This window comes from Phoenix dactylifera, chromosome 12 (assembly GCF_051530095.1).
Source record: "Phoenix dactylifera cultivar Ajwa chromosome 12, Ajwa_hap1_PhDact_Kaust_v1.1, whole genome shotgun sequence".
NCBI lineage: Eukaryota > Viridiplantae > Streptophyta > Magnoliopsida > Arecales > Arecaceae > Phoenix > Phoenix dactylifera.
Window position 1 is genome coordinate 29,418,308 of NC_143201.1, and position 17,281 is coordinate 29,435,588.

Sequence of the window (17,281 nt, forward strand, 5' to 3'; positions counted from 1 at the left end):
AGCCGCCGATCATCCCAATTAACAACATCCATGGATTTTTAGGACTCGTTTGATTCGCGAAAAGAATTTTTTCTTACCAAAATATTATTTTTGGAAAGCTGAATTATAAGAATATGATGCACGAAAAAATAATTTTGGCATCTTTGTTTGACCATAAAAAAAATGGTACATTCCAAAATGACTTATATTTAGTTAAACATCTACTTCCAGAAAAAAAATATACATTACAAGAAGATCTTATTAATAGATTTTGATAGATTAAAAATAGTTTTGAAAAAAATTCTAATTTTTAATCTATGAAAAAAATAATTTTTAATGGATTTAATGGATTTTTTAATCCGTTGACCGTATTTTTGCCTTCCTTTTTTTTTCTCGCTTACTAATGTTGAAAAAATGACCTTTATTTTTTACTTTAAAAACAAAATATATAAATTTATTTTGTTTATCCAAAGAAAAAGAATAGAAGGCTATTGCCGTCATTTTCTATGACTCCATCCCTTATCCCCGCCCGACAGGGCCCCCTCCCGTCTTTATAGGGAGGGCCCTCCGACCCCTCCAACCCAAAGAAAGCGAAGAAGAAAAAGAGGCCACCCCGAAGTCCCTGTCCTCCCTCCTCCACTCTTCTCTGCAATCTCTTCTTGCTTTGCTAATCACCGACGGAATATTCAGGGACCCATCAACCAATTCTGGTCTCCTCCTGCTCTTCTCCCAAGTGTGTGGGTGTGTGTGAGAGAGAAGAGATTCATGGGTCCGAGCGGCCGGTGCCCCCAGGCGTCTTCTCACGGCTCCACTGTGATGATCACCAGCTTCTTCGGACACAAGCACTAGAATTCAAAGGTGGCCAAGATTTCTCGATCAGACTGGGAAAAACGCGGTTCTGTGTAATATTCCACAAAGTTGGAACTTGGAACGAAAGCGCAAAAAAAGAAAATCTCTTGTTTCGTTTGGTAAGGACTAGATAGAGAAACAGAGGAGGAGAAGAGGAAGAGATAGAAAGGTAGGAGATGGCGGCAAGAAGGCCTTATGTGAGTTCAAATATGGCGGTTTTGCTCCAGACTGAACGGATTTCTTCCGATGCTATTGCGTCCCTGCTCTCTCCGGGCACTTCTCATGGAGAATTCCATGGTACCAACTCTCTCTCTCTCTCTCTCTCTCTCTCTCTCTCTCTCTCTCTCTCCGCCCCTGTTATTTTCCGTTTTTGATGTTCAAAGATTTTATTCCGACGTTCTAGTCGACTTACTGAATTCATTATTTTTTGATTATTAAGCACGTAATGGATGCTTTGGATTGCGGAATAAGAGTTGGAAGTTGGTTTTCGCAGACTTTTGGAAACATTTTTCAGGACTTCATGTTTTCAGAGTTAGCATGTTTCTCTTGTATTAATTTTCAATTTGCACTTTTGTGCCTCTTAGATGCAACTAACGCAAGCTATTTACTTCGGTATGAGCCAAAAATTTCCCATATGCAAGTAAAGAAAAAAAACTTTCACCATCCATATATCTATAGTTTTCTTTTTTTTGAAAAAAAAGCAACTATATCTATAGTTGGATAGTTGCATTAATTTTAGTTTATACTAACAAGTTAGTATGTAATAAAATCTAAAACACTTCGGTCTCAGGCTCAATGTCTATGATGAATTATGAAGATGTACTCGGGAACAGGCTCGAACAGCCCTTCTGGAGACCATTTGAGTTGGAAGAAACTGGTGATGAGGATTTGGATGAGGGTGTTCACCAGCCAGTAAAGAAGAGGCGGCTCACAGCTGATCAAGTTCAGTTCCTTGAGAGGACTTTTGAGCTTGAAAACAAGCTTGAGCCAGAGACGAAAGTTCAGCTTGCAAGGGATCTTGGACTGAAACCCAGACAGGTTGCAATATGGTTTCAAAACCGCCGTGCCCGATGGAAGACAAAGCAGTTGGAGAAGGACTACGAGGCCCTCAAATCCAGATATGATGCCCTCACGGCTGATTATGATATCCTGCTAAAAGAGAAGGAGAAACTTCGAACCGAGGTAATCCTTTCAGAACTTTCACAAAGTTTTAGAAACATTGCTTCTCTTCTGCGAACCATTTCCATTCCTTAATTCTTTCAACTTTGAATGTGGCTGTGCTTATTTCTTTAGGCTATCAGCTGTGTTTGAAGCACTAAATTACATGAGGGGTCAAACAATGGCTTGATAAATGACACCTAAATATAGTCTAGCAGTGTAAAATTATACTTTCATTCTGATCTATAACAATAGTTCCTGACTGCAGTAATTGTATGGCTACTGCTGATCCCTAGATAATGTGAAGGTCCAGAAAGGCGCAATGCTTCTAACTACATTATATTTTTCTTGTCTCGTGTTTTTTTCTTGTCATTTTGCTTATTACTACTAAAAAGAAGAAAGCAGTAGATTTAGTTTGTTGAGACATGTCATATATAATAATATAAGTTGATTGCTACTGAAAGAAAAGTTTGTCCTAGTCTCCTGTCTCTGTTCATCTGTTCGGTGGACTGAGTTTTCGTTCAGACAATCCTAAATTACTGAATCATTTCATTACCCTCGTCTACTGGAGCTTCCTCTCAACAGGTTCTTTCTCTCACAAACATGCTCCTCCTCAAAGAGAAGGATATCGGCAGCTCAGAACCATTTGAATCCAACAAATTTGCTCACCAATTGGAGAACTTAGGCTCGGATTCTCTGTGTGAGATGAAAAGAGTAAATGCCCAAGTCACAGTATGCAAGCAAGAGGACCTCAGCTCTGCCAACAGCACTGTGTTGGACTCCGAGAGCCCTCACTACTACATCCGTGAAGGAGCACACTCGACGCTGATGGTGCCCGTGGATTCTTCCAATATTTTTCAACCTGATCGATCTGACCTCTTGCATGCCGGAGAGGTTGGCGAGGTCAAAGGATGCAACTTCCTGAGGCTCGAAGACAGTTTGAATAATTATGGGTTCCCTGTGGAGGACCAGTCCTATTGGTTCTGGCCTTAACTCATACAATGTTCGACCTCTACCTATTTTACTGTATCCTCCCTCTTCTTGCTTGATATTAATTACGTGGTGAATTATTGGCAATAAAAGGCCATTTTAGTGGCAGCCGAGATATAAATGGGTTGTGGAACCTCTCTTCTTTTTCTCTTTTTTATTCAGTTTGTTCATATTGAATAAAGCTTTGAAATTCCCTTATACAGACTAGTGACAGCGGAAAGGTGCGCTGGTCAAATTTCGAATGTGAAGATAGATGGGTCTTACCACTGAGGTGGTAGCCTAGTGGGAACGTGGCCTTACTTCCACCCAAATGGTTCCGAGTTCGAGACGCATGGGCGTCGATTAAATTGTGGAGACCGGTTGCTTCCTGCTTGGACACGGGGTCTGAAAAGGCGTATCGCTTTGCTGGTAGTCTCGATGGTGCCAGGTGTGACGTACTCACACGTGGTATTCGTGCCGGAGCCCAGAGGGGTAACCGAGTCGGATCGATAGATGGAGAAGGTATAAGTAAAACCGGCCGAGGTGTCCAACACACGGTCAATTCTGTCCGCATTGAATATTCTCCTGGCGGGGTAGGGGCCTAGTGGGGGCTGCTACATGGGGGTAAGCTTGTAGGAGCATGATACGCCATACCAATCTGAATATCGTATAAGTTCGATACCAGTACTCTGTACGAATGATGTATCGAGTGATCCTAAACCCTAAATCTTAAATTTTAAACTCTAAGAGTATAAATTCTAAATTTTATACCGTATCGTTTCGATATTATATCAGTGTGGCACTGGTACAGAGTTCGGTACTAAGTCGACGAATCTAAGTGAGGAGAAAATATGACTTTGGCTGGTGATGGTTACTAGAAAATTTTGGTGATTTCTGCTTCAGCGGGAAGGAGACTTTAGGAGGTGGTGTGATTGTTTCTGAGGATGTTAGGCTGGTTGTAGTTTGGTTACTGAGTCTCTAAAATCAGCTGACCGCTTAAGGCATAGATGCTGAACTGCGCGTTATTTAATCCACCGTCCGATCTAGGGGCGGTCTCTGCCTGGTACCAGGTGGGTGGATTGGACGGTCCGCCTTTGGACACATGTTCTTGCCGACGTCTTGATCAGACAAGGGCTAGGAAACACGCAAGCATCTCGCCTGCTGCCACCTACCGGCCTACGCTCGTGCGGGCTCCGCCCGCCGCGTGGCGACGCTCCCGTCCTCTCGCGTTGCGGGATGGGCGTTGTCTTCCGGGCCCAATGCAGCCGGTATTGGAGTTGCCATTCCAACGCTCTGCATCCATTCCAATCATCGCCAACTCGGTTCCAATCTGCTATATTTATGTTTCAGAACGACAGAATCATCTTGGAAGGAGATCCGTCGACTGTGGCGAGATGGATTAATGGCAAACGCGACTTTGCAGCATCCAGCTTTGAGAAAAATTAAAAAGCAGCTTCCTACTTCGTCTAATTCAGTCCAGACCTGATGCTAACTGTATTTGGGTCTGAAATTATAGGTAGGTGGGGCTCGGATTTGGGTATTTGGGTTTATTAGTGGAATGGATTGGGTTAGGATTGCATATATTCTATTCTATTCTGTTATATTGATTGTGCTGGTATGTGAATTCTGGCCTAGCGAGCGTTTCAACGTCCACGCAATCACCTACAGCTAAGCAAGGGAAACGCTATTGAAAGCTACTATACGTACCATGGTAACTTAATCCACAATTTAATAACGACCTAAGTCAATTAAATGACTAATATATTTGATTAATATAAATTAATAGTAAACAGGAAAAATGTGCATCTAATGACGGACCTAGCATTCATGGAGCGTCCATCATAAGCTGTCAATTTCCCTTTTATTTTACTCAAAGGTTATATCTACATGACAGGGATAGCGAGACAGCAAAAATTTTAGAAGGTAGACTGTTGCCTTCTCCAAATCGATCCTTGCACCAAAAGTAGGAAGTGCGTTGGACCTCTAGGACATACATGTTGAATGTTTGCCTTGAATCAAATATACATCATTCTATTTGAATCAAAAGCCTTAAGTATCTCTGCAAAGCCTGAGTATTTAATTGATTTCTGAATAGAGATAATAAATATATGAAATCCTGTACGGTAGGCACGAGTTTAATATTTTTTTATTTTCTGAAATGAGTGATTTATACGAGTACGAATATACCTAACAAAATCAGAAACCAATATATTCAGGAGCACTCTAGGCAACTCCTTTTTTCTAACCAATGAAGTGCCCGCGAACCATTCAGTGCGCGGCTCCGTTTGCCTCTCTGAACACATGCTTAGTCTGAAAAAGCACACCATCATTCATTATAGTCCAAATAAGAAGCAAGGATGCCTCCGAGCTTAATATTTACTAATGCCATAGAAGTGTTATAATATTTTTTTTGTCTTGGAAAAAAAAAACAACTGTGATTTTGATAATCACCTAGCAATTTGCTATCCAAGTTTTAATAGATAAACTATATTAAAAAAATTCTAATATTTTGTTCGAGAGATTAAGACTGTAAATGATGGTGTTGCGTATATTAATATGATTCTTGCTCGCGCAATAACGAGCTTGGCCCAAATTGAAGCACCGAGATCGGATTTTTTTTTTTTTTTTTTGTCTTGAGCTGGAATCCACCGACATAACCCGCACGTGCTTCTGGGCTGGGTTAGTCGACGCGAGTTCCTTCCCAGATTTACGTGGACGTGATCCGTTAAGAGTTAGAAGGGAAGGAGCGAGTTTAAATGTGAAAACCGAACAGATCGACGGCCTTCGTCCTTCAGGTCGTTTCTTTCCTCTTCTTCTTCTGATCCTGGAAATTTAAGCTCTTGGATCATGATCAGTTCTTCCGACTGATGCGTTTTTAGACAATTTGGTCAGAAGGGTTTTGTTGTTCTTCGGGTATAGATTCGGATTCTTGGCGTTCTTGATGGATCTTGGCTTGAGTGGATCTTTGCGTGGTATTCAATGATATGCCCACGTCAAATGCGTTGCTACTCGCTGGGATTTGAGGGGGACTTGGATCTCTGCGAGACTTGGTTTCTTGGGTCCGGGAGGAGATTCTTGTGGTCGAGGGATTTGGGGGAGCCATGTTTTGGAGGGAAAGGGAAAGGGACAGCAGAGAGCAGAACGGCGGCCCTCCTTGCGGCCAGGTCCGGGTCCTCGTGGTCGGAGACGCTGGTAATCAATCGATCCCTATCTCGCTTTTTTTTTTTTTTGCTGAATATTCGAATTTTCTCTCTTTATACTTCTGTTACTGAAAAATTGGATCTTTAATCCTTCCGACTAGGTACTCAGAAATTATTTACCAGTGTTGATTCTGGAATTGTTTAGATGATCGACTGATCTTGCTACCATTGATGGTTTTTAAAATTTTTTTGTTTTTCGATTTTGGGTTCCGTTTTAATGTGTATTATGCAAGACCAATGATGTATAAATGTGTTTGCTTTTTGCAAATGTTTCTAACTGTTAACGCCACAACTGATTTTTGGTATTTATTTACGGCTTATGTCTGGCTGATTATAGATAATGCGCATTCTGGATGCATCGACAAAACGATGCACCCTGATATCATTCTATGTCCAGAGGTGAAACAGTGGTTTCGCAGAATGGATTTTCTCTTCAGGTGCTGCAAAGTGGCTACAGCTAAAAGGGATGCTTGAAAGATGGTGGTCTAAAATATGAGTTATTAAGCATCTTTGCTTGCAATCTTTTAAGTTTACTATTGGCAGTAGCAAGAACATAAAGTATGAGAAAATCGGATAAATTTAAATATTTTTTCTTCCCCTGGTTAGTGTTTCACATATGCAGTGCTGGTGCCAAAGTGCATGATAACAAGAGTTTTCTCCTAGAATGAATGGCCTAATAAACTATATACAGACAAATAAACCATGCACTTTATCTTCTAAAATATGTGTTTGTTCTAATTAGTTTTAGCATACAGTTAATTCCATGTAATACATGCTTGTGCGCATACATCCGAGTTGTTTGTGTGTATGTATTCTTATGTTTATGTTTGTCTGATTCGTGCATGTTTGCATGCTAACCTATTGCTTAAAGCTTGATATTTTATTTATCTCCTGTCAGGTGTCGGAAAAACCTCTCTAGTTCATCTAATTGTAAAATGTTCTTCAATTGCTCGACCACCTCAAACAATAGGGTGCACAGTGAGCATGAAGGTAAGGTTGTTACATTTTGCTTTTCAAATTGGAATGTGGCTTTCTCTTAAGGTTTCCTCACAAAGTCAAATTTTTTCTTATCCAGCATATTACTTATGGAAGTGCTGGCAGCTCTTCTAATAGCGTAAAAAGTGATGCAGAAAGGGACTTCTTTGTTGAGCTTTGGGATGTCTCAGGACATGAACGGTATAAAGATTGTCGATCTCTTTTCTACACACAAATCAATGGTAAGCCAATCTTTCATGTTTTAGGTTGTTTTACTTGTCTAGCTATGTATAGGTCAAACTTGCCCACAACATCGCATGTTTCCAATTCCCATTATTTTTCTTGTTTTGTATATATGGCAAAGGACACAATATCTGTTTGAGGAGGATATTACTAAATTTTACTTCGTGAACTCATAATGGAAGGAACTCATAATGGCTTTTAGAGGAACAATTTTCCATGAATGTTATATTGATATCGATGGCTTCTGCTTTCTCGATATTGGTGTGTTTTTGTATAAAAAATAGATATCAAAATCTTCATATAAATATGAAAAGTTTATAGTTTTTCACCACTGACGTGAGAATGTAGAGCTAAAAGCAAAACACAGTCATGCTACGAGGGAGATCACTCAAAGCACAAAATTTTCAAGTATTGGAATCTCCTACTTGATCAACTTCAATATATGCTGTAAAATGAAATGAATACCGGAAGAATGGAATAAACCACGAAAAGTTGTTGTTTATATATATCTACGAGACATTGTTGCCTGCATTGGCTGGTTTAATGTTGGATGTAATATTGGACAAATGGACGTGAAGTTGTGGTGGCTGTTGACAATACTTTGCATATGACAGCATCATTAAGATCATTATTGGACTACTTCTATTCATACAAGATCTATGATTGATCTTTCTTTCTTTTCTTTTGATAAAATGGTATTTGAAGATATCTGAAGGTTGCCAAATAAAATAAAGAGATGTATAAGACACGATTACGGCTTGATAGCTACAATGTATAAGATACCATTGGAGCTTGACATAGCTATCCAAAGCCTTCAGGAGTCTATTAGTAGTTATAGATTACTTAATAAAAGGGAAGTGCGTATAAGGAGATCAATTTTCTAAGTAGAGAGGGAGAGAGAGAGAAGGGAATCTTTCCTTTAAATTTTTGATGGGATCGGATATTGAAAGAGGGATAGGTGTGCATCAGCATGGATGGGGACGGACCTGCTTTTCTTTGCCATTAGCCATGCAACTTGATTGAGAACATAATTGGAACATAATAACACTACTCCAAATTATTAAAAAAATTTCAATTTGTTCTCATTTTTTCCCTTAGACAAATAATTCTCTGAAATTTTCTTCTTAAATAATTCATCAAATATGCACAATTATTCAATAATTATTTACAGAGTTTATGATTTATTCAAAAATTATTCACGACTAATTCAAGGAACCTTTTATAAATACAAATTGACAATTCTGCATGTTGTTGTCTGAGGTGTTAGTTTTTTTTAACATTTATTATGCTCACCTATAGCATGCTTGTCATCACATAAATACAATATAAACATTTCATTCTTGTATTCTATTTTTATTATTATTATTTTTAACTTTCAGTTGTTTGAATTCTTTTCGAACTTTTGGCATATCTTTATTTTTTCTGGTTTTTGGATCTTTATGCTTAACCATATTGTTCCCAATTCCAAACCTGCGACTATGATCGATCGGAATAGCATGGCATCACTAGTATGGTATGGTACATTACTGTACTCGGCCAACATGTGGCTTGAATGGGGTAGAGTGGTACATGAATCCTTGGTTAGTGATGGTATTCAAGGGCTAAGTTTGGAAATGGTTCTAGAGTCATGGGTCATTGGCCTTTCTCCTTCTCTGCTGGATTTTTATATTTGCATCTTGCTTTTTCATGTCTCGTTTATTCGACAACCTTTTTGGAAATTATTCCTGTTGCTGGTCTTTTGCCATGGATCCCTTTGTCTCTTTCCATGGATCCACTACCCCTTTTTGTTGGTGGCTGACACCTTTATGCAGATTTTCCATCTCGGCATATGGGTGGTATTTGATTTATTCTGGTAATCATCATCTTCTGCATTTACCACAGGCCTGCAGCCAGTAATCTGAACATCTACAGATTTAAATCTGAATATCTACAGATTTATTCAGCTATGATGTTATTTTGGTTTTCATTTTTGAGTTTAAATCCAGGGGATAATAAAATTATTATCATAATCTGAATATCCTTTTATTTTAGCATAATATGGCAATTATTTATCTGAAAACTGTCCACTTTGAAGCCTGTTTACTTGTAAGACATGAGAATTGGTTCTTTCTCCCAGTTATTAACAATTAAAAGTCATGTTCTGATAGAAATAATGTGGGGACTCTTAAGAATCGTGGCCTTGTGATTTCCTTTGTCCCAAATTTTGTTTATGTTCTGGTCGTATTCTAAAATGGAAATCATAACAGTTTTTGTTTTCATAAACAAGTTGTCTTATCCATTTTGAGTCATGGGCATAGGGAGAGTGCATGTTACCTATATCTGATGATGTATGGCCATATGCTGTAATTGTGAGAATATTCTGGAAATACCACTTCCTATCTATGATAATAGTGAGGAAACTGATCATTGCATGTAATGATTGTTTGTTTAATTTTGTTTATTTATTTATTTCGAGAACAACTGTATAATCTACTTCAGTGTGTTTATTGAGAATTAACATACTGTAGTCATTTTCCTCTTTTGACACTCATCCATAGGTGTTATATTTGTTCACGATCTCTCCCAAAGGAGGACAAAGACAAGCTTGCAGCGGTGGGCGACAGAAATTGCCACAACTGGAACATTTTCAGCTCCACTTGGTTCTGGTGGGCCTGGAGGTCTTCCTGTTCCTTACCTGGTTATCAGTAATAAAGCTGATATTGCTGCAAAGGAGGGCATCAGGGGAAGCAGTGGAAACCTTGTTGATGTCGCTCGCCAATGGGTTGAAAAACAGGGCCTACTTCCATCTAGCGAGGAACTTCCTTTAACGGAGAGCTTCCCAGGCAGTTCAGGCCTTATCACAGTAAGAACGTTTTTTTTTTTTTTTTTTTTGGAATTTCCAAAGTTTAATTTTAGGCCTTGTACAGTGATATTAAGATATACTGTAATGCACTACTTTTATGATTCTTTCTACTGATATCTAAGTCAACTATGTTGCATGTGATCTTTCATGAAATAATTAGTTGTGTTGATCCTTTGGTACTCTTTGAACATATTAGATCTGTATCCTGTTATAGCGTATCAAAAGTTTTCAGTGCCCTTCTTGAATAATTCCAGAAATGCCTTTAATGTATTTTGTACTAGGTACAGCCTGGGTGCATGTATGTATGCGCAATATATCAAGAAATTCCTCTTTTATCAAAAGCTTCCTTGCATACTGTGAAATGTATCATAACTTTAGTAGATGTATCATAAAAATGGAGTTGGCTTTGTTTGGTGCTATTTTAAGTAGATGCTAGAGTTTGTTTAATTTGTTGCCTTTTCTTTGGCCTTGTTTGGTTTCTGCATGTGTTTTTGTAGTCATATATAGGGTTTTTGAGTGGCTTGTCTTTCTTCCTGATAGGGGTATTTCCTGTATGTGATGCAGACTTCTGTATACTGTTTTTTTTTGGCTGGTGTTATCTTTCTGTACCATAATTATATGCAGGACTACCATATTTTTCAAATAATTTAGTTCTTTCCCTTGTGTGCTCACTTGAATTGCACATTATTGGCAGTTTAACTAAATGTTTTATTATGGAATGCGTCATGATGAATTCTGTTGGATTAGTTCCAGATCCTAAAATTACTTTCAATATGGGTACATATTAGTGTAATCAAATTCTAAATGCCTTTTAAATAATTTATTTTCTTAGAAAACATTTAATAGCTTAATAATAAACCTTTCAACAAACTTGGTGCTTGTCCTCACACCACATGCCCCTTTTTTTGCAAGACGTTGGCTGTTTAACTAAGTGATATTTTTCAGAATGTCTCTTAATGAATTGGGTTGGATTTGGTCCAACTTTTGAAATTGGTTTCAATTTCATGTAGGAAGACGTTGGCTGTTTAACTAAGTGATATTTTTCAGAATGTCTCTTAATGAATTGGGTTGGATTTGGTCCAACTTTTGAAATTGGTTTCAATTTCATGTAGGATTTGGGTTGTCCTTAGTGTGTTCCAATCCTAAACCAACCCGATTCCAAAGCTAAAATGGATCTATATGGATAAGTTTACAATCTGATAAGACCAAACACAACAAGATCTAACCATTGCAACATAAAAAGAATGGACATACGATTATTCATAGTATTGCAGAAGTGCTATGTAGTCTTTCCAAAATAAATAAATAGCAAAGAATAAATTTGGTTAGATAGTTTTGTAATATTATGCTGAGAAAGAAGTGATAAACATTAGCTAGATATAGTGATCTGTGTTGATCTTATATTTATGTTAATGTTGCTTTTGTCATATACAATAAATTTTCAACAACCTCTTATAGATGTTTGGAAATTCACCTCTCTAGCACCTTTCACAATACCCATCCACATTTTTCTGCGTGGAATCAGCTAGCAAACTTCATTGGTTCTCCGTATAGATTTTTCTTCTTTTACCTTTCTATTTACCATATCATATTATCATATCTTAAGTTCTTTATCTTGTCATGCATACTTTTACAAATTAAGTATGTACTCCAGCAATCAAATCATATCTAGATTCTAGTAGGAGCCAGATCCTCTTAGAGACTGAGCTGAGAGATTGGTTACTTGATTTGCAGTATGCAGGATGGAACATTCAATGCTCTAAGTCTGCTTTCTAACCATTAAATATATGTTTTTTTATTTTTTGGTTAAAAACATTACTCAATATTTTTAACTGTGTAGGTTTTGAAATTATTCATTTATATTTAGCATTTATCTTTTAATTTTCTCTTTATTACTTGCAGGCTGCCAAAGAAGCTAGATATGACAAAGAAGCTTTGATTAAGTTTTTTCGCATGGTATATATCAGTGCTATTGTTTCATCATGTGGAATTTTACTACTGTCATATATTTGGTAGTGATCTACTGTAGTTGTTTAATGTTAGTGACATGCGTTTATTCAGTTAATCAGGAGAAGATATTTTTCTGATGAACTACCAGCACCAAATCCATGGTCTGTAGCTCCCATGCAGAACTCCATCCAACGTTTGGATGAGATTTCAAGTGATGATGATCAATTTCCAAAGAAATTAAGGTATGCTCTTTTTAACTTTTATTTTATATTACCTTCACCGACCCATTTCTTTCCTTATTCTCTTCTGTGCATTAATTACTTAGAGATACTTTATTTTTCATTTCTTCATTTCATCAATCTTCCCTATTTTTTCCATAGAGTTTGTTTAATTTGTATCTCAACCTGTCTGGATCTGTAACAGTCAGGTTTAGCATCAGGTGCTTATAGCATTGGCTTCCCTTCTTTGAAAGAGAAAAATAAACTCTCTAATATGCGAGTTGACCTCTGGAAATCATGTCAGCCTACTGAATGTTTGGCATTGATGGGTAAATTATATGACTAGGTGTAAGAGCATAAGCTATGATACAATATCCATAAGGTTTAAGGTGAATCAAGTAGATGGCAGTTTTCCCACCAGAAGAGTAGATTGTGGTTCCATAAGCAAAGTGAAATAAATATCAATTTGGTAAGTACAGAGAAATGTATAAATGAATGGCTATTTGAGAAACACAAGTTAAAAAATCTCTCTACCAGACCATCTTAGTCCGTAAGTGATCTAAATTGAGAATTTTCACATGCCCAGGTGGCAGGGCCCGTTATTGGCATAATTTTCGATGGTGGTGTGGACAATTAGCAAGTAGAATACTTCAAGAATGGTCATCCATACTACATCGAAACTGGAACTTTTTTATTTTGCCCAGAACCGTTCCAAACACAAGGTCATGGTGATTTGAGCAAAGCTAATTTATAAGGCCATACCTATGTATATATAGGCCATTTATGTCTTTTTATGCTTGCCTATTTAGCTATCTAAATTCTGAAAGCATTTTAAAAGCAGCAAACTTGGATCTTGTAATTTTTAAGAAGATTAGAAGCGTGTTAGATGTATGTTTTTTGTTCAAACTTCAAAGCTTTAGAGACTTTGAAGGTTTTCTGGAGATTTTTGTAGGGGAAAGAGGAAAAGTAGACTGGCCCTCATGAGTAGTGATTTGTGAGATATGAGACAAAGTTTTTCTTTTAAGGTGTCAAGTTGTTTGTTCAAACTTCAAAGCTTTAGAAACTTTGAAGGTTTTCTGGAGATTTTTTTTGGGGGAAAGAGAAAAAGTGTGAGTAGACTGGCCCTCACGAGTAGTGATCTGTGAGACATGAGACATTGTTTTTCCTTTAAGGAATCAAGTTGTAAGACCCAAGAAGTTAAATCCTATTCCCTATTCTTTCCCTATTTTTCATGTAGATAGATCAATAGTGTATTTTCTAATTGATCTCCTATATGTTATGCAGATAAATTATCTTTAGGCACAAACATTTTGTATACCATCAATTTTTGAGCTTAAAGAGAAAATCTTGCAGTTTTTCATTTGCATATTGAATTATTATTAATTATTATTATTTTTAGATTGTTATCTATAGATTATTTTTCAAATATTTATATATTATTATCCACAATCGAAAGATATACTACAAGCAAATGACATGAAACATACATTCTGACATTTTTGTTTTATTTTTTTTTATTTCATTAAGTTACAGCTACAATGGAAAATATACACCCAAAATTCTGAACTGGAGCAATACATTTGCTCTATAATAACGTCTAATATATTTTCTTGACTAATTATATCTTAATTTTTTATTTTTAAAATATTTTAACATTTTAAATTTTAAAACTTTGATATATTCTTTTCATTGAAACTTTAAAACTCCAACATTACTGCTGAAATTGTTGAAAGTCCCAAGGATTCAAGTACTGCCCCCTATTTGTCTGTATAGCCAGTACCTACCCTAGGCTCATGCTTCATATGCTCCTTGGTACCATACTGTATTGAAACATATGGTAGTGGTATCACCTTTACTGTGCCAATATTAACTATTGTACTGTGTGTTGGTATCATATGGTATGTATTTTTATATATTATATTGTAATTATGTTATCATATGGTATGTATTGGTTGCATTGGGTATATATGATGGTTGATGCTAATGTACTATTTATCGTCCATTTTCTGTTGATAGTTATTTACAAGTTGATAGTGGTTAAGACAGCATGAGCATGAGGCCATTCGTTCCTAATGTGGATTGTTTAGCTGCTATTGTGGTTAGTGTCAGTCGTGGGGATTTGTTAAAATGTGTGCATCATATCTTAATCTCTGCAATATGATGTTATTTGTGCATGTTTATCAACTTCTTCCAGGAGCATGAATTACTAGTTACATATATACTTCCAACTTATTCTTGCCTTCGGTCAAAAGTAGGCATAACACTTATGTAGAATGAATCGGCTATTTGGCTTGGATAAAATGCAATAAAATGGATATTATGATGTTAAAATTTCCATCCTGTAGAGCTTCAATGTCATGTTTGCAAGTTTTCTTTTTCTTTTTCTTTTGCTATCAGAGGACTATGGAGTTCACTTGTAGTATCTTGGAAGGTCCTCTACTTTTTTTCATGGGTTTTGGACATACTTATATGCCTGTTTATTCACACTTGCTGCCGTGCTTATATCTGTTCTGGAAATGTGTACAGGACCAGGGTTAAACGTTAAATAGTCATTGAAATTGAGGGGCATGAATAAAATTCAGTCAATAGGGTTTAAGTGTAAAATAGCAGTCAAAGAAAGGAACTGCTGTTGATTACCCCTTTATATTTTGGTCGTATCTGGAAGGCTCATGCAAATACATGACTTAGATAATCATATTTATGCGTCCTATATATTATGATCTTGATATGCGTCCTCAATAATTACAGGGTGCTTGTGGGGCAACCTGATCTCACATGATGCCTATACCACATGGTTGTTCCTGTTTGATATTGAAATTCTTATTATTTCTCTTTTTCTGGTTGAAGTCTTTGATCATATTTCTTCATGTTTCTAGCAGTCTAAGTGGTGAGAGTTACAAGTACAATGCGCTCCCCCCTGTCCCTACTCAAAGAAATCTAACACCACCTCCCACGCTCTATCCGCAGCAGCCAATGTCTACATCAGAGAATTACAGCTTTCAGCGATTTTCAGCATCTAGTTTGCCTGACATGGCTAGCACCAGATCAAGCCGAGCCGATATCAATGTCTGACTATAAATTCAACCAACAATTATCCTCAATATAAAAAGGAGGCATGCTGCATACTGTGCAAAACTATATATACCAGGAAGCAATTTCAGCAGCTGCTGAAGATATAGTGGGATTGACTGTTGCATTTGATAAAACTGTTTGTGATGTGTTCTCTAGTTCGGAGTTGATCTGCAGAGTCTGCGAATTTGCCCTAGCCATGCTGCTTGTATATGTGGTCTTTAGGTCTATCTTGTGGAGATTGCCAGCGATTCTTTTACATATATTCTTGCAGGGTGTAAAAACTCGGTTGTTTGTAAGAATAAAAGAAACATACTTTTAATTCATATTAAAGAAGAAAAATAAGTTGATCCATGTCCTATCATCTGTTGTTGCCGTGTGTTTCCAGAGTCAACATACAGGTAAATCAAAATATTGTTTATCCAACATTTTAGTTTGAATAGCTGATTTCTTTACGAGCTTTTTGTGACAGGGTTCTTTCTCCCTCTAGATTTTCCGCTTGGGCCTATTTGGTATTGTTGTTTTTTGTGTCTCTGTTTCTATACGAGTGAAAAATGCTGCACATAGCATTTGCACGGAACTTCTGCCAGCCCATGCCTTTTTATTTTCATTTAAACTGAAAGCAGTAAATATTTGCTGTCAAAAACTCTTACAAAGAATTTGAAAATGCAAGAAGGTTTCATCATACCTACTGGAGTCGAGTTCAATTCTTCTTGGATCTTTGAAAACAAAAACAGAAAACGAAAGCAATACCAGATGGCCGTTTATTTTTGGAATGCTGAGCTTGTGACTATTTCAGTTTGTCTTGATAATATGGTAGAGAAGTGGGAAGGGAATCAGGAAGCAGTTCCATGTTTGATTTCATGTTAATAAAGAGCATGAAGGAGGCTCCAGCGGATGTCCTGTTACAGTGAGGTTTAAAATTTATTGTTCCCACTTTAATATATGTTATATACTCCACTTAAAGAAGGCACAACTCATATTTTTCCTTTGACCTGTAGAAGGAGATCGACTTCACTGTTATTTCTTTTGCACCTGTGGCCGTGATCTTACTCTCGAAGAAAGAAAGATAGTGTTGTCTGGAACATGAACCGGCTGGGAAAGAGACCGTTTCAGTGGACTCGAGTGGAGACATCATCCCTCTCATTTCTCTTCGTCTGATCATGTTTTGCATTCCCTTTATATTTTCCTCTTTATGACGTCCCTTTTTCTTTTGAAGCTTTGTTTGAGCGTTTCGCACAGCTCTACGTAATCTGCATCTGCCAGGCACCAACAATGCCAGTATTTACGCGACATCTATTCAGCACAATCAATGAGTGACCAACTGTATTATTGCAGTTGGTACTCGAGAGAGCAAATCCATCGGCATGGAGTTGGAAAGTTGGAACAAAGCTAGACATGCTTGTAACCTGTACTCAAGATTGTAACTACTACAAGGCAATAGCATCGACCTAATAAGAAGCCAAAGAAGAAGATTAGCTTCTAGGCAATTTTATCTTTACTCACTATGAGAAACAAATGGTGGCCTCCCCGGTAGTTGCACCTGGTGACTCGGGATTCTGCAATCAAAGGCTTAGGTGTTAGCTTCTCAAGATTTGGACGTGTCGGAATTCCACGTTGGATTCCTACATCTTCACTTGCAGCTATAGGTGCTGGTGGTGGCTCCTTGGGATTTGGGCCGGTTGAAGTTTGTTGTTGGATTCCTTCATCTCCTTTTCTCCATTTGCAACCACAAAACTGGAGGTGGTTCCTCCTGATCTGGACCGCTTGGAACTAGATGTTGGATACTCTCAATTTCTTTTCTTTTCTTTTTTTTTAGAGTACAATAG

General features: G+C 37.4%; 2 protein-coding genes across 10 annotated transcripts; both read left to right on the forward strand.

Moving 5' to 3' along the window:
* The first annotated feature begins 562 nt into the window (after positions 1-562).
* On the forward strand, positions 563-3,123 carry LOC103704963 (homeobox-leucine zipper protein HAT5-like). Its single transcript, XM_039130453.3, has 3 exons — positions 563-1,125; positions 1,619-2,010; positions 2,572-3,123. The coding sequence occupies exons 1-3, from the start codon at positions 1,005-1,007 to the stop codon at positions 2,977-2,979; spliced, it is 921 nt and encodes a 306-aa protein (XP_038986381.1). The 5' UTR covers positions 563-1,004; the 3' UTR covers positions 2,980-3,123.
* Positions 3,124-5,508: 2,385 nt separating this feature from the next.
* LOC103704932 (small GTPase LIP1-like) lies at positions 5,509-15,806 on the forward strand. Of its 9 annotated transcripts, XM_088708042.1 has the most exons (9): positions 5,661-5,750; positions 5,848-6,147; positions 7,054-7,145; positions 7,231-7,372; positions 9,911-10,215; positions 12,118-12,171; positions 12,277-12,407; positions 15,132-15,177; positions 15,263-15,806. In XM_088708042.1, the coding sequence occupies exons 2-8, from the start codon at positions 6,057-6,059 to the stop codon at positions 15,160-15,162; spliced, it is 846 nt and encodes a 281-aa protein (XP_088564168.1). In that variant the 5' UTR covers positions 5,661-5,750; positions 5,848-6,056; the 3' UTR covers positions 15,163-15,177; positions 15,263-15,806. The 9 variants fall into 9 exon arrangements, with proteins under 9 accessions (XP_008786696.1, XP_008786721.1, XP_008786712.1 ...); XM_008788499.5 differs by having other exon boundaries at positions 5,535-6,147; positions 15,260-15,806; XM_008788490.5 differs by having other exon boundaries at positions 5,535-6,147.
* The last annotated feature ends 1,475 nt before the right edge of the window (positions 15,807-17,281 follow it).